General features: G+C 41.4%; 1 protein-coding gene across 1 annotated transcript in view; it reads right to left on the reverse strand.

Annotated features, from left to right (window-relative positions):
• Window positions 1-24,010, reverse strand: part of mRpL46 (mitochondrial ribosomal protein L46) — a 45,105-nt gene that overhangs the window by 6,471 nt on the left and 14,624 nt on the right. Inside the window, exons 3-5 of the mRNA XM_080287079.1 lie at window positions 20,619-20,823; window positions 13,327-13,469; window positions 5,342-5,473 (exon numbers count right to left, since the gene is read on the reverse strand). Coding sequence (XP_080143205.1) covers window positions 5,342-5,473; window positions 13,327-13,469; window positions 20,619-20,823 — 480 coding nt within the window. The remainder of the gene's footprint in view (window positions 1-5,341; window positions 5,474-13,326; window positions 13,470-20,618; window positions 20,824-24,010) is intronic.

The following is a 24,010-nucleotide window of genomic DNA, read 5'->3' on the forward strand; positions in this document are numbered from 1 at the left end:
ATACACCTGGAATTGGCTAATTATCATCTGACAACACCTCATGTGCACTCGTTCGCTAATTTTCACTTTTTATTTCCCCTTGAAATATGCCGTATAATCTATTTACGTAATAAATATACATATAAGGAGGGAAGGGAGAAGCCTAAGTGATATTTACATTCACCTGGAACTACCTAATTTATTATGTATTGTCTTGGTTTCATGCCAATCATTTCACTGCTATATATTAGCAGGTCTCACAGGGCTGAAGTTGGTAGTATTGGACTCACCCTAGCCAGTAGCCAGGCAGCAGGAGGCCACTACTATCAGTTCACTGTCGTCTTTGAAGGTGGGAGTATGTCTGATTAGGTCCTGCTAACTTCCGCCGCTTTTTATCCCCATGCAAAGGGCCCTGTGACCTTTACCCCCTACTAAACCTCGTTTGGAAAGAGGTAAAGGGCTGACAATTATTGATAGAGAGTGACTACGATCTTTTTATTGAGTAAAACAGTGCAAGTGGAATTGTAAATAATGTGTAAATAATGTGCAAACAGCAAGTGAAAGTCTATCTATCTATCTATCTATCTATAGCCCGACGCCCTAATCCCGCAAAGGGTGGCCGCAGACAAAACGCCTCCAAGTTACTCTGTCACCCACCATTTGACTACCCTCCCTCCAACTCACCCCCCCCTCCCTCATATACCTCTCAACTCCATCCCTCCACCTCATCCTCAGTCTACCCCTCCCTCTCCCTCCCTCCACCTCACCTACATACACCCTCTTAGTCAGTCTTTCATTCTCCATTCTCTCCACATGTCCAAACCACCTCAGTGTATTTCTCCTAATCTTTTCAACCACATCCACATCTACCCCACAACGTTCCTTCACTTCTTCATTTGTCAACCTGTCCCTCCACGTCACTCCACATGCTCCTCTCAAGTAACTCATTTCCACTGCTCTCACTCTTGACTTGTTCCCCTCTTGCAAGGTCCACGCCTCGCTTCCATACGTCAGGGTAGGGATCACAATACCATCATGCAGTGACTTCTTAACTTCCATATTCACCTCCCTATTTCTCATCACTGCTTTCAGTGTACCAACAACCCTTCTTCCCTGCTGTACCCTTTCATGTACTTCATCCCCCAAAGTTCCATCCTTACTCATCACACTACCCAAGTACTTGAATGCACTCACATTCTCCATATCCTCACCATCCAACCTCACTGCACACTCTGTGACTTCATTCCTCTCAAACACCATAACTTTACTTTTGTTTACATTAACTATCAGCTTCCTCCTCCTACACACTGTCCCAAATTCATTCGCCAAACCGTGCAACTCCCATTCATCTTCACGCAACAATACTGTATCAACAGCAAACAGCAACACCGGAAGCTTCCAAATCTCACCCTCATTCATTAGGGCCACCCCCACATCCACTGCCCTACCTTGCATCTCCTTTGCAACCCCATCCATATATATATTAAACAGCCATGGAGACATCACACACCCCTGTTTCAGTCTCACACTGAGATCAAAGGACTCACTCAGCTCACCATCCACTCGCACCATAGCCCTAGCTCCCTCGTACATACGCTTCACAGCACTCAACAATTTCCCCTCCACTCCATATATTCTTAATACCTTCCACATACCTTGCCTATCTATTCTGTCATAAGCTTTCTCCAAGTCCATGAAGGCAGCATACACTTTCCTTCCCTTCTCTAGATACTTCTCCACTAAACATTTTAGAACAAATATCTGATCTACACACCCTTTTCCCTTCCTAAATCCCCCTTGTTCTTCTCCAACTAGCTCCTCTGTCATATGCCTAACCCTATCAATGAGTATTCTACCATATAGAATACTCATTGATAGGGTGAACAGTGGAAAATAGTTTTATAAGTTACTTCAAGTGACAGTGCATAACACAGTGTAAATAAAATAGAGATGTAAATAATGTAAATAAAATAGAGAACATAAATAGAAACGTAAACGAGTAGTAGTATAAGAATACGAGTATATATACTAGGAGTAATGAAAGCGAAAGTTTCACTCTAGCATGTATGAATACTATGAGTTATGAGAGTGAAGGTGAAAGTGACATTCACTCTCAATGCTAGTATACAGGACGAGAAAATGAATGCTACGTATTTTACTGAAAGAAATTGAATCCCTACAGTGACAATAAACTATTACTGAAGGAAACTTATGGATAAAGACCGTAGATATATATGTGTTATATAGTAACAGAAATATAAACTGTGAGTGTGTTTATGAATAATAGACAACTCTAGCAGCTAACGATCGGAAGTGGGATGGTCATACACCCTCGTAATTTTCATTGCTTTCACAGTGTTGTTTTTTTTTTAGAGTATGGATTCCAAACTATTTGAGAATCATAGAATTATGTTTCTAGTGATAATATCAGGCTGTGGTAATCATATTACGAGTTGTCGGGAAGTGTAAAGTGGAGACTTCGTTACCCAACTTCAGAGGTCTCCACAAGTCCTACGGTACTCAACAAAGGCTCAACAAACACCCAAGGAGAAAGCTGAAGGTATGTGCCATAAGTATATGTGATTTTAATATTCTAGGACTAATAACTGATTTTTGGCAAATATTTTTAGAGAGTCTTTCAGAGCGCGAATATGCCCACGGGAGCCGCAAGTCAAAGCAAAACAAGCCCGCGGTTTAAGGGTTAACCACCGGGCATTTATTCGTTGAACGATCACTCAATGCAGAGTCACCTGTTTATAGGACTACAATCTATCTATCTATCTACTGCCAGATGCCTTAATCCCGGAAGGGATGACTACAAACAAATCGCCTCCATGTTGCCCTGTCCCCCGCCATTTTCACTGCCCTCCTCCAGCTCACACCCCTGTCTTTCATATACCTCACCACTCCATCCCTCCACTGTAACACTGAAAAAGTTAATGAGGACTGTTTTAACATTCAGTACAAGAGGCTTTTCCCAAGCTGAATAATATAATCTGGAGGAACCAGGCAGCAAGATTTCAATACAAAAGGCATCACTGTTGTGCAAGCATAAACTATAATCACACAACTACAATTAATCAATTATACATTAAAATCTATTGCACCACTTGCTGACTGTAACACATTATTATTTTTTATATTAGTCTCGTAGGTGGGGACATTCACCATCCACTCACTCGATGTAGTTCTGCTCTCAGGTGTCTGCCCTTTCCTCTCCTCCATTCTTCTTTCCTTCCATCCTCTTCTGTCTTTCTTTCCTTCATTCTTTCCTCCTTCTGCCAACGGGTGACTTTACACTCCCTCTTTTGTCTTTCTTTCCTTCATTCTTTCCTCTTCCTTCTGCCTGTGGGTAACTCTACACTGAGTGACAAGCCAAATGGTTTCCTGTACACCAGGAAACCATTTACTACGCTAATTTGTTAACCATATAACCAAATTTTGGCGCCTGGTGGTTTAGTCAGTAATTATGGCGCTCCAATCGGATGGAGCCGGTGAAGGTTTATATCCAAGGGATGGTTGGGGTTTATTGCTCACGTAATGTCACTCAGAGATGAGTGAGGCTGGTCACTCTCATGTTAAATGTCAGGACCAACTTGCCTAGCCCTGGGTTCCTACACTCCTTATGGGGCAATGTAGGATTGGATGATGAATGAATGAAAATAGTCCCTTATAATGCAGGGCCTCTCCTTTACCTCCAGCTCAATACTGTATTTTTATGGAGTACCATATTTGTTCTTAATGTTAGGATGCTCCTCAGATTATGCAACTTGACATTTTGCAATCTGACCTCATGGAAAGGTCCTGGTGTGTTCAATTATGATTTTTTTTTTTTCCCTGCAGTGTTTGCTGTAGGTTTATTACTGCAATGTGCAGAATCTACTCAACTGTTATTATAGCAGAGGTAAAACATGAGTGTTCAGTGATCAGGTGTGGATATGAAAGTGCTGTAAATCTGATGCAGCTATCTGATATTTATACTGTATTTTTCAACCCATGCAAAACCTTCCAGAACAGAACCACTGCATAACCTGGACAGTTTCATCATCATCATCATCATCATCCATCATCATTATCCTTACCTTTTATCCACCTAAGGGGTGCTGGGGCAACATCTTCATATGGTGGCACTGATACAACCATGCACCTCTGCTGCCCAGTTACACAGATGTCCTTCAGCTCCCTCCCTATCCCCCAAAAGGAGGATGGTGGGTTGCAGAAGGGCACCTTCAACCTCCAATCCACTGGGCTTACATATCAGATGAACTTGGGGCTACTACTGCTGCACTCTATCACCCACCTAAGGATGGAATGCATTAGGATCCAGATACGAGGTGCTATCCAAAATTTTCCGGACTAATGCCACATAAAACTGAAAACTAACCATAGCTCCTACTGGCCGCCATCATCCTCAAAGTAATTCCCTTGTGTATTGATACACTGGTCCCAGTGCTTCTTCCATTGCTGGAACACTCCCTGAAAGTTCTTTTCTATGAGAATGTCAAGCAACTCAAGCTATTCTATCTGGATGTCCTCAGTGGTATCAAAATGACACACTTTCAGCTTGATCTTCATTTTTGGGAACAGAAAGAAGTCACAAGGGGCCAAATTCGGCGAGTAAGGAGGGTGAGGGACGACAGCCACATTGTTCTTAGCCAAAAACTGCTGGGTGTTGGGCACACTGTGAGCCGGGGCATTGTCATGGCGAAGCAGATAGTTGTTGTCTCACCAAAGGTCGGGGTGTTGCCTTCTCACATCTTCACACAGTCACCGTAAAACATCACAGTAGAAGTTAGAATCGACAGTTTGGCTGGCTGGGACATATTCTTTGTGCACAATCCCCTCGATGTCAAAGAAATGGTCAGCATGCTCTTGACACTGCTTTTCACATATCTGGCCTTTCTGGGTTTTGGTGAGGCTGTCCAACCAAGAGACTGCTCACCAAATACCTGATGAATCATTGCCAGGGTCTCTGTTGCATTTTTCCTGAGGTTCGCACAAAATCTGATGCAAATACGCTGTTCCTTTTTTATATCCATCTCTAAAATCACCAGACGACACGTGCATGACAGCAAACAAACGGATGTCACTAATCTCCCATGTCCACCTAGCAATGCGCTGTGTGGCACACTGACTCACAATGCATGTTAGTACTGCCACCTAGAGGCACAATGCACTACTACAACCCGTTTAGGAGTCAAGACTCCAGTCTGGAGAATTTTGGATAGCATCTCGTACAAAGAAATAATAAGTATGAAAGTGGGGGATCCATCAACAACATACCCACTGAAATGAGCCACACTCTTTCATGCATCATCCAAACTCTTGGAATTGTGGCTAAGAGTGAAAATTCAACACATACCTTTGCACCAATATAGCCCTCCTTACGAATGGTCTTTGGGTACTTGTATTTATAGAAACCACACGGAGCATTGCCAAAAAACTTCACCTTGAGGTTCTTTCCACACGATTCCTTCACCACACGCTCACATGTCTGCAAAGTCACAATTATTAACCCTCTAACAAAGCACAAAATTAACAGTACTGGATTTTCATCACTGAACAGTGAGGACAGTTCCTGTGGGATTAATGCTCATACTATAACTGAGTATATTTCTAATACAGTACTATTATTATTATTATTATATCTATCTATCTATTGCCAGACGCCATAATCCCGTAAGGGATGGCCATTTGACTTTGAGTTAGTTGTTTTACGGGGAGGGGCACTAACCCTCCACCAACCCACTTTTGATACGTAGGGAGCAACGTATGGTTTGGTTATATAGTTACCACCCAGCGTTGTTAATGGTTTCCTGGTTTACAGGAAACCATTTGGCTTGTCACTCAAAGTAAAGCCACCTGTAAAGAAAAGCAATAAGTGACAGGAAAGATGGGAGAAATAGAAACTGGGGAGGGCAGGCAAAGAAAAAGAATGATAAAGGCTAAGGAAGAAGTAGGCAGCACTACATCAAGTGAGTGGATGATGGTTGCCACCACCTACCACTATTATTATTATTATTATTATTTGTGGTAGGTGGGGGTGCTCACAATCCACTCACTTGATGTAATGCTGCTGTCAGGTGTCTGCCCTTTCCTCTCCTCCATCCTTCTTTCCTTCCATCCTCTTCTGTCTTCTTCCCTTCATTCTTTCCATGTCCTTCTGCCTACAGGTGACTTTACACTCCCTCTTCTGTCTTTCTTTCCTTCATTCTTTCCTCGTCCTTCTGCCTGTGGGTGTCTCAACACCGAGTGACAAGCCAAGTGGTTTCCTGTACACCAGGAAACGATTTACTATGCTGGGTGGTAACCACATAAGCAAATACTGAAGCCTGGTGGTTCAGTGTGTAATTACGGTGCTCCAATCGGATTAAGACGGTGAAGGTCTATATCCAAGGGGTGGTGGGGGTTGATTGCTCATGTAATGCCACTCAGGGATAAGTGAGGCTGGTCACTCTCATCTTAAATGTCAGGACCAACTGCCTAGCCCTGGGCTCCTATGCTCCTCATGGGGCAATGTAGGACTGGATGATGGATGGATGGATGGATGATGATTATTATTATTACTATTACTATTTTTATTATCATTAATATTATCATCATCATCATCATCATTACCATCATCATGATCATCATTACCATCATGATCATCATCATCCAGACAATTTTTTCCACTTATTTTTTTTTATTATTATTATTTTTTTTATGTGTCCGACTCTGGGCATAGGCTTCACAGCCTGCTCAAAGGCCCAGTAGTCCTCCTACATATCATACACCTCTACATGTCACCACTTTGGCGCTAACACCCACCATCCATATTGAATACATGCTAGGGCTGTCTCATACAGAACTGGTGTATTGGTATTAGCGGGGGTATTTTTACAACGTCGGCGGATCTTATGGTAGATCAGTAAAGTCTGCTTTACATGAAATTCAAATCCTTTAACTGTTCCCTGCCCCAGTGGGGATTTGAACCTGGGTCCAGTAGGACAGCAAGCCACCTCTCTACCGATTAAGCCACCACCAAAAAAACAAATACAGTAGTGCACCAACTTTCGCTACAGCAGGATTCGCGGAATCCACTTTCGCGGCATGCACCAAATATTCCCTAACTTCCACTTTCGCTTGAAAAAAATCGATTTTCGCGCACAAATTTTGGGTTTGGGACAATATTTTGAACTTTGAATTTCCTGCACCGCCCGCCTGCAACCCACCGCCATCTTGAATGACGTCATGTCAACACTCTGTCCACCCATTCCCGCCATTGTGTACGAGCGTGCTAGCTCCATTGTGTTGGATTCTCACGGTTCAATGGCCTCTACTATACCTGGTAGTGTGGAGAAAGGGCCTGGTGGTGTGGGGGGAGAGCCTGGTGGTGTGGGGGGAGGGCCGGGAGGCAGTGGTGGTGATAAAAAGTGGCCGGGACATTCAAAGTCGGGAGGAAAGGCCAAGGCTAAAAGAGAGTATCGTGTTGGAGTGAAGAAACGGCAGTATAATAATGAAATGAAAAGGAAGATAGTTGAGCACATGGACAAGGGTGCAAAAAACAGTGAGAGAGAGTGGTAGCGAGGCAGCAAGAGGTAGCGCCAATACGTCTGGCGTGGCTAAATAAGCCCGCCACGCGCCTCGGATACTTACCCCCAACATCCATTAAACACCTCAACCTGGTCTCTGTGGTATGTTTCTCCTCATATAATGTGTACTGTACAGTTTTTATTGTTTGTATCTCACAATGCAATGTACAATAGTGATTTGATGTACTGTATTGCAAGTGAAAATGAAAATCTGATGTTACTTTAGGATAACCGGGAACCAATTAGCCTTTTTGCCATAAAGACAATGCCCCAACTTTCGCTAATTCCACTTTTGCGCATTATTTTTGGACCCAATTAGGCGCGAAAATTGGTGCCCCACTGTAAAGAGAACGTATGAATGTGGGAGAACTATCAACAGCATGTCAAGTGAAATGGGTCATACAATCATGCACACATAATTCACACCTAAGGAATCCTGGCTCAAGTTCAAAAGCCCACTTGTCTGCACATACTTATGGGAAAATTTATTCTTTATAAACATGCCTCAAATCCACTGGTCATGATGGGATTTCTCTCAGCAGAACAACACTATCAATGGTTAGTCTGGATGAATTTCTTTGTAGTCATTACAGTGAAGGAATTACAGTACAATCACAGGCCCAACCATTTTTATTTGTCTGTCTGTTCAATTACCAAAGCTCCAACATGCTTGCATGTAGCAGCCTTGGTCGTCTAATGGTGGCTCTCCATGCTACATGATCTCTAACTGCCTCTCTATTCAGTCCCTTATCCCTGCGGTCACATTCTATGATCTCGTTCCACATTTTTTTTTTTTTTCACTCTGCCTCTCACAATTCTATGTTCAACCCTCCATGTTCACACTTTTCACCCTCTGCTCCCAGATGTCAACCTATCCTCTCCACATCCAAACTATCTCAATCTACCCCTTCTCATCGCAATACTAATTTTGCATTTGTCAACTTAATACTCGGTCTAATTGAATCTGTGAAGTGTTTGGTTGCTGTGAGTGACAATAAATGTATATACTGTACTGTGATCCCTTAGTAATCATGCACTTGGTAAAAGCAGCTTTCATTTTCAATGCTAGATGAAAATCTGCACTCCTGCCTTTATTGTGCATTTTTTGGCTAAAAAGCATTGTTATCTCATACCTGAGCTGGTTTCTGTCAAAAATGATGGTGGAAAATCAGTGGTTTCTGATAGCTCTGAAGGATTTTCTATTAACCTAACCATACCTATGTCTGTTTCTGATACTTACTGTAGTGGTACGGATATATTAGGTAGGCCTAAATTGTTATAAAAAGGGAAAATTTTGCTTTACAAGCAGGGTGCCAACTACCAATTGGGATAAATCTCATAGGTTTGGTGCTTTCATTATTGTGCAAGTTTGTTATCACGCACTAGGCATGGTACCAATTACAGTAGATGATCGATTTAACGAACTAATTCAGCCAATCCCCATTCTGTAATCTCAAATTTTGTTAAATCGAGTTCTGTAACCAAGGCTCAATATAAAAGAAAATTTCCAGTATTTCTAGCTATTTTCTGCTAAAACCTCGATGGCAACCCAAACCTAGCAAACTATGCCGACTCTAAATGCTACACACAGCAGTCTGAACCTATAATTGATAATCCCTAGAAATGCATTATTGTGTACAGAATTTCCCTAACAGAATTATGCTTGATTTAACAGAAATTTTCCATTGAATAGGAGAAAAATACTGGGAATAAATAATTCCGGTATCTCAGGCTTCCCCTACATCGGAGTCCATTAAATCGATCATCTACTGTACTGTATGTGCAATATCCAAGGGATGACCATACAGCACAAGCAATCTTATATGTAACTGAAACTTTGAAGGGTTTATAAATATGACCTAAGATCATGTAAACCCTTCAACCAGAGGGCTTCTCATCCTTCCATCCATCCATCATGCAATCTCATACTGCCCCTGAAATTTGGACAGGGGCTCAGGGCTATGGCTACTAGGTACAGACATTTAAGGCAAGGATGTATGCGCTCACCATCCACTCACTCGATGTAGTGCTGCTCTCGAGTGTCTGCTCTTTTCTCTCCTCTATCCTTCCTTCCTTCCATCCCTTTCTGTCTTTCTTTCCTTCATTCTTTCCTCGTCCTTCAGCCTACAGATGACTTTCCGTTCCCTCTTCTGTCTTTCTTTACTTCATTCTTTCCTCTTCCTTCTGCCTTTGGGTGACTATACATTGAGTGACATGCCAAATGGTTTTACTGTACACCAGGAAACCATTTACTATGCTGGGTGGTAACCATATAACCAAATATTTGCGCCTGGTGGTTTAGTGGGTAAATACTGTGCTCCAATCGGATTGAACCAGTCAAGGTTTATATCCAAGGGGTGGTTGGGGTTTATTGCTCACATAATGCCACTCAGGGATGAGTGAGGCTGGTCACTCTCATCTTAAATGTCAGGAACAACTAGACTAGTCCCGGGCTCCTATGCTCCTCATAGGGCAACGTAGGATTGGATGATGGATGGATGGATGAATCATTCATCATCATTCAGACCTCCTTTCCCACCCTAGGGCAGGGTGAGTAGCAATTTCCAGATAGCCCAAGTTTGCCCAAGCCATTCACTCACCATTCAAGCCCCTGGAATCCTGGTTCTATATGAGGTCATTAGAGGGAAAACCAGGTAAGCGCCAAAAAAAGAAAACAGAAAAAAATGCTGTTAAAGTTTGTGTACTTTAAATATGACATAACTTTTCAACCAATGAAGATATTCTGCTCTTGTTTTTTTTTCCATGTAGCCTAATTCATCTACTTTTCCATAATGATACTCAGACATTGATAATTAGTGGTATTTTAAATGAAAAAATTCAATAACATCTTCTTTCTCCTCTAGTTAGACAACAATCGACGACAAAGTGGCAGTACTTTTACCCATAATATGTGTTATTGCAGGTCAGCTATAAGATACTGAGACTGAAAATATGTCAGTAGGCAAGTAAGGACATGTGCCTTTATGGTGGTGTCATAAAAAAAAGCTTGGTGGTATGCGTCGAGCCACGCGATTGGCGCGTCTTGCAGCCACCTCCTGCTGTGTGGCGCTCGCCTGGTTTTCCCTCTCACTCTTAGCCTCACATACATGCGGCTTACAATAAGTGCGTGTTTTGACATGAATACTATGGTAAAATCGCCTTAACTCAAGTAGGAAAACCGGACATGATGTAGATTTCCAAGGATGCAGTACTTGGGAGAAGAAAATACTAAGCCAAAATGGACCTAATGGTAATGTCATGGAGTGGTTGGCTATCAATAGCAATACGGTCGTTCACAGCCCTTTAAAAATCGTAATTTTCAACCATCTTAGGGACATCTTTTTCACTTAAACCCTTGTTGTAGTGGTAGAAGAGGATTTGGGGAATAAAGTGGTATATGTAACTTCGTTTCTGGCCGGGGTGGCGCTTACCTGGTTTTCCCTCCAAGCGCCTCTTATGATATGCCAAAAAACTTTCATCATGTTCTGTAGCTTCACGTAACCGTATCCGACAGAGCCAATCTGAACGTTGCCATATTAAAAAGGGGTGCCACATCCCTGATCATGCACTTCTCACAACATTCATCCAGCCAGCTCAATTTCTTGCCAGTACCCTAGCCTCACTGACTTCCAAACTTCTCTTCCTCACACACTCATCCACCATATCCCTCCACCTTCTCCTTGGTCTACCTTGCCTCCTCCCTCCTTTCAATTTGTTATATATACCTTTTTCACCACTCTACTGTTATCCATTCTCTCCACATGACCATACCATCTCAATACACTCTGTTCGATTCTGGTGTCCACAGACTTCCTCACTCTGAATCTTTCACAAATCACATTATTTCGTGTCCTATCCACTCTCTGTACTCCACGCACATTCCTCAGCAGTCCCATCTCCTCTGTACTTACTCTTTTCATTTTCATGTCACACCATAGTCTCACATTCAAACATTAAAGTTGGCACTAACACTCCTTCATGTAAGCCTCGCAGAGCTGTAACACTCAAGCCTTTGTTTCTCATCAACGCGTTCATAGCACCAGCTACTTTCCTTCCTTGTGTCACTCTACTTTCCACTTCTTTTCCACAATTTCCTCTCTTTACTATCACTGTACCCAGGTATTTGCACTCTCACCAATTTCAGTGTCTCTCCATTTACTGTAACATCACACTGGGAGTCACCTTCTCTCTTGATTACCATCATTTTACTCTTTTCTACAATTACAGTACTCTCAAGACACGACACTCACAGACATCAGTAAAACTCTGCACTAGCCTACCATGCTTTTGTCAGGTATTTGCAAGTAGCACTGCATCATCAGCATACAACAAATTTGAGATATTCCATCCATCACCATTCATTACCAACACCATCCCTCTCTCCATTACTCATGTTTTTACCTTTCTCATCATCCCATCCATATATACACACACACACACACACACATATATATATATATATATATATATATATATATATATATATATATATATACACAGTATATATCTATATATCTATATCTATCTATCTATCTATCTATCTATCTATATATATATATATATATACTGAACATCCATGGAGACACATCACACAACCTTGTCTCAAGCCCACATTGATCGTGAATTTAGATGCTCATTTACCCTTACACATGCCTCACTACCATCATAAAAACTCTTGACAGCACCTAGTAGCTTACCATCTACACTGTACATGCGCAAAACCTTCCACAATCCCTCTCTGTCTACTTTGTTGTATGCTTTTTCCAGATCCATAAATGCAATTTACACCTTATGGTCCTTCTCACAAGCCTTCTTCACTATCTGTCTCACTGCAAATATTTGATCTACACATCGTCTGCCACTCCTAAAGCCACCCTGTTCATCATTTACTAGGACTTCTGATATCTCTTACTTTCTTTATAATAATTTTTCCGTATAATTTCCCTTACCACACTCATTAAACTTATGCCACAATAATTCTTGCACTCACTTCATTCACCCTTATTTTTGAACAGGGGTACAATCACAGCCTTTTTCCACTCTGCTGGCACAGTTTCACACATCCATACCTTCTTACATATCTCCAACAAGCTCTACATTCCGCTATCTCCGCTACACTTAATCATCTAAGCATATGCCTCATGAACCCAAGCTGCTTTCCCATTTTTCAGCTGCTTCACAGTGCTCTTCACCTGTGTAAGTGTCACATATCTGGCACTGCATCCCTTCTCTGCACACCCGCAAAGCCAATCATGTTTACAGCGGCTCTGCTCTCTCTGTTCTAATTCATCAGGCTTTCAAAATATTCTTTCCATCTGGTTCTTACTTCATCCCCATGGGTCAAACTACCACCTACATCCGTCACACCTTCACGTTTCTTTCCACTGTCACTTCTACATTTCCGCACCTCTTTCCAGAAAAATGTCCTATTTGCAGAGTAATCTGCATTCATTTTTCTAACCAGATCATCATTTACCTCCTTCTTTTTCCTCTTCACTAGTTTCTTTACATGCTTCTTGCTCTCAACATATTCAGTTATTATTTCAATTGAACCTTTGTCCTGTAGCCACTCTAGCCACTTCTTCCTCTTCAGTTTTTAAAAAACTGAATAAATGTCTGGTGATGGTCAAAATAAAATGAAAAGTACCCGGTACCACATGTTGGGCTGAAGGGGTTTACCCCTTTATACTGATGATCATATGACTGAAAAACCTATGGCAACCTGTTGCATATATATAAAAAAAAAAAAAAAAAAAAAAAAATCAGTACTGACCTGCTTGAGTGTCTCTCCTGGCTGCCATGGTGCCTGTGGGAAGATCCATTCCTGTGTATCTCCCAGCTGCTGCTTCACCACCAGCACCACCGACCTGTCTAGCGACACACCCAGGCTTCTCACATCATCACTTTTATAACTACCTGCACACACAAAATAATAATGTCACCCCTCCACTAAGATGACTACATTAATGCATTCCTGTTTATATATACAGCACACACACACACACACACACACATATATATATATATATATATATATATATATATATATATATATATACTATACATCCATTCATCCATCCATCATCCAGTCCTATATTGCCCCATGAGGAGCGTAGGAACCAGGGACTAGGCAGTTGGTCCCGACATTTAAAATGAGAGTGACCAGCCTCACTCATCCCTGAGTGGCATTACATAAGCAATCAACCCCAACCACCCCTTGGATATAAACCTTCACCGGCTCAATCCGACTGGAGCGCAATAATTACCCATTGAACCACCAGGCGCCAAAATTTGGTTATATGGTTACCATCCAGCATAGTAAATGGTTTCCTGGTGTACAGGAAACCATTTGGCTTGTCACTCAGTGCAGAGTCACACAAAAGGCAAAAGGAAGAGGAAAGAATGAAGGAAAGAAAGACAGAAGAGGAAGTGTAAAGTTACCTGCAGGCAGAAGGACATGGAAAGAATAAAGGAAAGAAAGACAGAAGAGGATGGAAGGTATGTATATATATATATATATATATATATACTTACTGTTCATACATACCAGTATCTATCTATCTATCTACTGTATATCTATATCCATATCTATCTATATCTATAGACAGATATACATCTATCTATCTATCTATCTATAAATAGTATATATATATATATATATCTATCTATCTATTGCCAGATGCCTCAATCCCATTTGCGGTGGCCACAAACAAATTGCCTCCAAGTCACCCTGTCCCCCGCCATTTCACTGCCCTGCTCCCAACTCACACCCCCCTCTCTCATATACCTCTCCACCCCATCCCTCCATCTCATCCTCGGCCTCCCCCTCCCTCTTCCCCCCTCCACCTCACTCACATACACTCTCTTTGTCAGTCTTTCACCCTCCATCCTCTCCACATGGCCAAACCACCTCAGTGTGTTCCTCATAACTCTTCCTATCACATCCACATCAACACCACAACGCTCCTTTATATTCTCATTCGTCAGCCTGTCTCTCCATGTGACTCCACAGGCTCCTCTTAAATAACTCATTTCCACTGCTCTCACTCTTGACTTGTGTCCTTCCAACAACGTCCAAGCTTCACTTCCATACGTTAGAGTTGGTATCACAATACTGTCATGTAGTAACTTTTTCACTTCCATGCTCACTTCCCTGTTTATTATCACTGCTTTCAAAGTATATATATATATATATATATATATATATATATATATAATATATATAGTATAACTGTATATATACACACACACACACACACACACATATTTACACAGTACCCTTGCATCCAGTATGGTATTTTTGTCAGACAGTACTACCGCACTGGACTAAATCCATACTGGACAAACAACAGACCTTATGGGAAAAATGAATAATGTCAGACAAGCCTTGAAAAAGTCCCCCCAAAATTCAACTTAACTACATTTTGACACAACTAAGATTTTACCAACCTTTAAGGTGAGTGGTGATGGGCTTGGGGAGGAAGAGGGAAGGGTTTCTGAGGCTGTAGGAGGTCGTACTGACCCCCTGGAGGAGGGCTTTCAGGATCCTGAGGAAGCCTCTCTGCCTAAGCCTCCCTCATAAATCCCTCACAGTCACACAATGACACATCGTTGTCTTTGTCATCAGGGGGAAGTGCAATACTGCAGTTTGACTGGCACACGTCACGAGTCACGAGGAAGGCGTACTGGACTGGCACAGCAGTACTAGGGAAAAGTTCCTCAATGTTGGCCATCTTCCCACACGCGCGGGTAATAGTACTGGATGCAGCATGTCAGTACTAGAGAACTCCTTGGATTTGGCCCACTTTGTGCAGCCAATCCGTACCAGCCCAACAAATTTGTACTACAGTAATAAATTATTTTATTTTTTTGCCAACTGTACTGGACGATAATAGTACTGGACAAACGCGTATTGGAAGCGAGGGTACTGTATGTGTGTGTGTATCTGTGTGTGTGTGTGTGTGTGTGTGTATATATATATATATATATCTATCTATCTATTGCCAGACGCCTCAATCCCGTTTGGGGTGGTCACAAACAAATCGCCTCCAAGTCGCCCTGTCCCCCGCCATTTCACTGCCCTGCTCCCAACTCACACCCCCCTCTCTCATATACCTCTCCACCCCATCCCTACATCTCATCCTCGGCCTCCCCCTCCCTCTTCCTCCCTCCACCTCACCCACATACACTCTCTTCGTCAGTCTTTCACCCTCCATCCTCTCCACATGGCCAAACCACCTCAGTGTGTTCCTCATAACGCTTCCTATCACATCCACATTCACACCACAACGCTCCTTTATATCCTCATTCGTCAGCCTGTCTCTCCATGTGACTCCACAGGCTCCTCTTAAATAACTCATTTCCACTGCTCTCACTCTTGACTTGTGTCCTTCCAACAACGTCCAAGCTTCACTTCCATACGTTAGAGTTGGTATCACAATACTGTCATGTAGTAACTTTTTCACTTCCATGCTCACTTCTCTGTTTCTTATCACTGCTTTCAAAGAACCAGCAACCTTTCTTCCCTGCTGTACCCTTTCAATCACTTCACCCTCCAAACCTCCATCCTTACTCATCACACTACCCAAGTACTTAAACGTACTCACATTTTCCAATTCCTCACCATCCAACCTCGCTGTACATTCACTGACTTCACCTCTCTCAAAGACCATCACTTTACTCTTCCCTACATTCACCTTTAGATTCCGTTTCTTACACACTCTCCCACACTCATCCACCAAGCCTTGCAGCTCCCCTTGATCTTATTACTGCCTGCACACACAAAGTAATAATAATGTTATATATCACAGTGCCATACTTGAACAGCATCCAAGTTGGGCCAGAACTGTTGTATCTACACAATAAGTAACTCATTTAACCCGTTAATTGCTCCATACAGCCTGGGCTGCTCCAAGTGCGACTGCTCAATACAGCCCTGATTGCGCAGGTGAATTTCAAATATAGTGCCATGGTGACCAAGGCCGACCCATGCAAGCATGTTTGAGCCTTCAAAACCGAAACCAAAACCGAAAAAGAAAATGAAAACCATACATTCCAAAAGCGAATCAGACACTTCAATGTTCATCCACAGCTTTACCAAGGTAAATACTGGGCTAATATTTCGTTACCATATACTTTGGCATGTGTTCTCTCAATTCCTAAGACAAAATTTGGCCTCTGGGAAATTTCATTTTTACCCCTATTAACCCGCCCCATCCCGACCACTTTTCCACCACTGACTCCCCCCAATCCCGACCATTTCAGGAAAAAATTTTTTTTGGCTCAAACCTTCACTTTTGGTGAGAAACATCGAAAATTCATAGAGAAATCGCTCACCTGAGGTTTAAAATACTCATTACAGGTAGGAGTACCTCCTTACCTTACTGGGTTTTCTATCAGGCTGGCACCAAAGAAAACAAGTTCTATGGGAGGATAACTATTTCACACCACTCATAAACGGTATTTATTTATTTACTTGGTACGAATTTATGTGTAGTAGAAGAGCATATTGGATTTCAAGCAGTAATATAGGCATTATAAGCATTGTTTCACTCACTAATACCTGGCCTTTTTTTGCCACATTACCTGATCATCATTTCTAACTGTTTCTTCCTCTAATGCTATGTAAAGTTTGTCCTCCACATTGTCATTGATTGGGGAATCACTCTGGTCCTGAATTTCGTACTGTGGCATGACATGGCTATACTGGCCAGGTCACTGGTAACAGGTGAATTGCTGAGACAATGGAATGCAGGGGGGGGGGGAGGAGGTCATGCTGGGTAAGACATTGTCCCTGCCTGGCATCTTGTTGAGGAAGGTGTCACGTGTATACGTACCAAAAATGACTCGCGAAAATTGAAAATTGTGCAAATTAGGGACCTTGCAATTTTTTCGCGTTTATGTACGTCGACGGGATTGGCAGTGACAAAACGTGTGGACGTTAAAGAACGTCGACGGGACGCCGCGGGTTAATCCAGGATTTGACAATGGTTCTGTAGGAAAGTTTGAGTAGTGAGAATTTTTGTTCATAAATGTTTAGTATGTGTCTTAGTAAGGATTTGTGACTTGGGTGGACATCCGTCATCAAGTAGGTTTACCGGCTATGACGTCATCAGTAATGGCGGCTGCTCGATCACGAAACCTGTCTTAGCTCTGTTAATATTTTTAATATTTGCTTGGAAATTGGGTCAGTGTGTTGTTATTAGTATGTAGAAGGTAAATAAGAATGCATTTATAACTCTTTCTGTCTTGAACATTTTTTTTTACTTTTATATATATGTAATGCATCAGTTCTTCTCAATATTGTACATAAAGTGATATCATATGATTATACAAAAATAATATCTACAAATAGTGATTGTTTTACAGACATGTGCGTATATGTTATCAAAAAGGGTTTTCCAAGTTGTATCAGACCTCTTTTTAATTATACAAAAAATAATATTACAAATAGTGATTGTTTTACAGACATGTGTATATGTTATCAAAAAAGGTTTTTGCAAGTGGTCTCAGACCCCTTTACAGTTATACAAAAAATGATATTTACAAAATAGTGATTGTTTTACACACATGTGCATATGCTATCAAAAAGGGTTTCTGCAAGTTGTATCAGACCCTTTTACACTCCTACACTTGCAAAAGGAGCAACAGGTAACATCATTTTCCCTGCAAATACATGAGCATTTGGCACATTTTATACAGCTACATGCCCGAATAAAGTCATGGGATATTTCTGTAAATTGGTTTGTGGTACCAAGCCATTTTCTTCTACTTCAAAACCGAATTCACAAGGATCTAAGTAAGCAAACATGTTTCCAATGCAGTGATGTTGAAGATATGTATAAAAGTATGACCTCAACAAGTGTCCCTTGGCACTTCTGCTTGTGGGTGGCAAGTCTTCAATGCCTGTCTCTCTTCCATGATGGTACAGCCACAATCTGAGTTCATCTAAAGATTTGCAAGGTGATCCTTTTCGTAATAACAGTACAGTACTAAGTATTCTTCTGCAGACTGGAGGCTTTTGGCTACATCTTCTGGATCATGAGACACTCCAAAATTTTCCAAATATGTTCTTGTTGCAATATTAAGAGCTGCTTTCTTGGTCCCAACCTTACTTGTGTAATCTGATCCAGACATTGCATGGATGGCGGGAAGCAGAGAGCATAAGTCTCGACCCATGTTTTTATGAATAACATGAACAGGCAAAAGCCTTGTGGAATCGCCAACTCCAGTACGCACCCACATTACTCGTACACCAAGTTGATGAAGAGAAGGCCAGTGAAACAAAGCTAATACCATTATATCAGTATCAGCATTAACAAGAACAATTTTTGTAAAGCCATGTTGGGATGCATGTTTTGCATGAGTCATCATTCTAAAGTCAGCTTCCTCAACTGACAAACAGTTTATCTCTGGATGCTTTACTTGCCTACCATTTTGCACTGATATACAGTTAAATGTTATTTCCTCTTCTTCATTATTGGAAAAAGCACTAAATGTGTGGTTAGTAGCACATGGTGTCTGAGTCAAAGAAGATAGTGTATTGGCAGTGAACTCTTGTAGCATCAGCTTGTTTCTCGATGATCCCCCAAAACTGTTAAGTTGGATAGGCAATGGCACCTCTTCAGAAATGTGACTGATATCAATAACAATTCCTGTACTCTGCCTTTGTACTCTCTCAGGTTGTTTTGGTGACAGCTTGTGATAACTGTCAAAAACATAATCGACTCTGCCACAGGCCTTTGTGATGCCTTGAACATATGAAGAGAAAGCAGAAGCTGCTCCACCAAAGGTTTTCTTTTCACTTGTCATAACTTTTCGTAAGGAATTCATAACATCCACAACATAGCAAGTCTCCTCATCAGACTGGAACAATTGATCACTGTTGGTGCTGCAATAAGAGGTTTCCAGCTCTTATAACAATGCACTTTTTTGTGTTTTTTTTTAAGTAGCCCTTGTTCATCAAATAGTGAGCAGCCATTAGACAGATCAAATCGGAACAGCTCCTGCATGTCATATCCACGAGCTTGAGCTATTTGTATCATACGGTGAGCTGAAGTTGTTGACTTCTTTTTCACAGATGTCTGTCTGAGACCTGTACTTCGTGTTTTGTTGCATCAAATGCTGGTAGCATGACTTTGTGGATTGTACTTGAGATCCTTGTTGTTTTATCTTCATACCTTGCTTTGCGCTGTGTAGAATACAAATCACCTCCAGTGTGAAAAGCATTCAAAATCTGTTTCTTAGTCTCTTGTGAAAGCAGTTCTTTTGTGATAAGATTGTGCAATGGATTAGGAATCATATCAAATGGGTTACCTTTTTGCAAGACATATCTGACCATTGTGTTGACTTTCATCTCTAAACTCTAACATGAAAATATTAGAATTAATACGCTTAAATAAATTTATTTAAGATGTATTTGTAAAGACCATCACTTATACATCTCCTTTTAACATCCCAAAGGTTAACTTTGTGGAAATAAAAAAAAAATTGAAGCAAATAATAAAAATATTAACAGAGATGAGACAGGTTTCGTGATCGAGCAGCCACCATTACTGATGACGTCATAGCCGGTAAACCTACTTGATGACGGATGTCCACCCAAGTCACAAATCCTTACTAAGACACATACTAAACATTTACGAACAAAAATTCTCACTACTCAAACTTTCCTACAGAACCATAGTCAGATACAGGACTATATGTCTGTGCACCACAGACACCTCCAAAAAACCGCCATAAGCAGTTAATAGGTTAATATGTGGGTAAAATTCTTCAAATAACAGTGTCAATCCTATTACCAAACTTATTATGTGATTTCATGTTTACAAAAATAACCTTACACTTTATCTTTCAAGTTGGAGGGCAAAAGTTATTTTTACCTTATTTTTATTACCTTAAGATCACTTTACTAAGCATAGGGGAAATATGTGTTCTGGAAGGGTCAGATATAGCCTACATTAACCATTTCAGTACACAAGACCTTTCCTGAGTTGAATAAAATCATCAGATTAAAAAAAAAAAAAATCCTTATGCTGAATGAATTAAATAACCATGGCAACATACTTGGGTCTGGGAGAGTAGCTTTAAAGGCCTTCAGCTCTTCCTTGCATGCATCTTCATACTCCATGGCAGTTTGTTTGGAGGCTTGCTCTAAATCAAAGTCATCAGCTTCCCCGGATTTGATGGCCTCTCTATATATTCTGTCCTGTTCCATTCGCACTTCATGGTCACTCTTAAGAGACAGCTCCTTCTCCATTTCTGCTAACATCTGGAAATAAACATAAAATTACTGGCTATACATTCCATATAGTGCTATCTTCATGTGACTCTACAATGAATGACATGTCAAACAGTTTACTACACTCCAGAAAACAATTTACTACAGTGGGTGGTATCCATGCTGGTATTATTATAATACCAGTCACAAACTGATGATTGGTGGTCTGGTGGCTACTTTGCTCCAATCAAATGTATTCCATAAGGATTCCAGTCCTGGGAGTGGACAGAATTTACTGCTCACAAAATGCCATTCAGACATGAGTGACTGGGCCTTATTATTATTTTTTGTCTGCATCTGAGTCTTGGCATAGACTTTCCCAGCTCTTTACTTGAAGGCCAGAAATCCTCCTATGTATCATACATCTTCACGTGTCACCACTTTGATGCTACATGCAACATCTATACTGAATACCCTATACATGCTACGGCTGTCTCATACACGACTCATGTACTGGTATTAGCTGAGACATTTTTACAACATGTCAGTAGGTCTTTGGTAAATCAGTAAAGTCTACTTTTAGCAAAATTCAAATCCATTCAAGCTGTTCCCTGTCCCAGCTGGGATTTAAACCTGTGTTCATTCGGACAGCAGAGCACCTCTCTGTTGACTTGGCAACTGCCTAGTTCTAGCTCCTTTGCTCCTACTGGGGCAAAACAGAATTGGATATTAAGATGGAGGAATGAAAACAGGCCTGATAGCAAGAGCACACTGATTTTTTTTTTCTATAATGTAATACTACTGGAGGAATAGGTTCATTTCCTATATTACAATGAAATAAATCATCTGAACAACTGTAGCCTAACCTTGAGCTCCTACAGCTTAGTGGGGGTATTGTAACAATTTGTTGATTAGCTGTTACAACTCCTTACGATAAATATACACAATTAAAAGACTGCTGACATGGACTCCTTCACTGACTGCTTTGCACATACTGAACTACAATATTAAGCTTAGCAATATCTGACTATTCTGACACTAGATGGTGCAGATACTAGTAGTGACAATAATTATGTGGAACAGAGAACATGATGAGATATGAGGTCTGAAAGGATGGGTAGTTTTTATTATTATTACTATTATATTTATTATTATTATTATTATTGGTGTGTGCAGGATATTTACAGAAGAAATATGTGCAGCATGTGATGTGGTGTGTGAGAGGAAGAAAAGACGGAGGGGGGTGCAAGGAACAGTGTGGTGGACTGAAGAGGTGAGACAGGCTGTGGCACAAAAGAAGAAAGCATACAATGAATGGATGAGAAATAGGGGCGTGGAAGAAGTTGAGAGGCGGAAGAGACAGTTATATGTAGAAAGAAAGAGAGAGGTGAAAAGATTAGTAAGAGAGAGTATGAAGAGAGTGGATGAGGAATTTGGAAGGAATTTGAGTGTAAAGTGGAGGGACTGTAAGAAAATGTTCTGGAAAGAGGTGAAGAGAGTAAGACAGGGTGGAAATGAGGTTAGCAGGGGAGTGAAAGATAAAAATGGTAGATTACTAGTGGAGAAGGGAGAAAAAGTGAGCAGATGGAGAGAACACTTTAAGGAATTGTTGAACATAGAGGATGGAAGTAATGCGAGTATAAGTGGCTGGGGAATGGCTGGGAGAAGGAGGGAGGTGAGAAGACAGGAAGAAATCAGTAGGATAGAAGTTGTGGAAGCAATGAAGAAAATTAAATTGGGGAAAGTCCCAGGAATTGATGGAGTGTGTGGTGAAATGCTGAAGCATGGGGGAGAGATAGTAGTAGAATGAATGTGGAAGATGTGCAGATTGGCCTTGGAGGAAGGTAGAGTCCTGGAGGATTGGAAGTCAGGTATAATTATTTCCTTGTACAAAGGAAAAGGGGAAAAAGAAGTGTGTGGTAATCATAGGGGCATTTGTCTTCTTAGTATAATAGGAAAAGTGTATGGTAGGATACTTATTGACAGAGTTAGAGAAAGAACAGAGGAATTAGTTGGAGAAGAACAGGGAGGCTTTAGGAAGGGAAGAAGTTGTGTAGATCAGATATTCATTCTTAGATCTTTAGTGGAAAAGTTTCTATGGAAAAGTTTCTAGAGAAGGGAAAGAAGTTGTATGCGGCTTTCATGGATTTGGAGAAAGCATATGACAGGGTGGATAGACAAGGATTGTGGAAAGTATTAAGAATATATGGAGTAGATGGAAAGTTGTTGAATGCTGTGAAGAGTATGTATGATGGTGCTAAGGCTGCAATGCGTGTGGATGGTGAACTAAGTGAATTTTTCTCTTTGGAGGTTGGGTTGAAACAGGGATGTGTCATGTCTCCATGGTTGTTCAATCTCTTCATGGATGGGGTAATAAAAGAGGTACAAGGTAGGGTAGTGGATGTTGGAGTGGCCCTGGTGAGAGAGGATAGTGTTTGGAAACTCCCTGTACTGTTGTTTGCAGATGATACTGTGTTGTTGAGTGAAGATGAAGGGGAGCTGCAAGGCTTGGTGGATGAGTCTGGGAGAGTGTGTAAGAAACGGAATTTAAAGGTGAATGTAGGGAAGAGTAAAGTGATGGTCTTTGAGAGAGGTGAAGTCAGTGAATGTACAGCAAGGTTGGATGGTGAAGAATTGGAAAATGTGAGTACGTTTAAGAACTTGGGTAGTGTGATGAGTAAGGATGGAGGTTTGGAGGGTGAAGTGCTTGAAAGGGTTCAGCAGGGAAGAAAGGTTGCTGGATCTTTGAAAGCAGTGTTAAGAAACAGGGAAGTGAGCATGGAAGTGAAAAAGTTACTACATGACAGTATTGTGATACCAACTCTAACGTATGGAAGTGAAGCTTGGACGTTGTTGGAAGGACACAAGTCAAGAGTGAGAGCAGTGGAAATGAGTTATTTAAGAGGAGCCTGTGGAGTCACATGGAGAGACAGGCTGACGAATGAGGATATAAAGGAGCGTTGTGGTGTGGATGTGGATGTGATAGGAAGTGTTATGAGGAACACACTGAGGTGGTTTGGCCATGTGGAGAGGATGGAGGGTGAAAGACTGACGAAGAGAGTGTATGTGAGTGAGGTGGAGGGAGGAAGAGGGAGGGGGAGGCCGAGGATGAGATGGAGGGATGGGGTGAAGAAGTATATGAGAGAGGGGGGTGTGAGTTGGGAGCAGGTCAGTGAAATGGCGGGGGACAGGACGACATGGAGGCGATTTGTTTGTGGCCACCCCAAACGGGATTGAG

This window comes from Coenobita brevimanus, chromosome 116 (assembly GCF_032717465.1).
Source record: "Coenobita brevimanus isolate Jiangsu-jjx chromosome 116, ASM3271746v2, whole genome shotgun sequence".
Classification (NCBI taxonomy): Eukaryota; Metazoa; Arthropoda; class Malacostraca; order Decapoda; family Coenobitidae; genus Coenobita; species Coenobita brevimanus.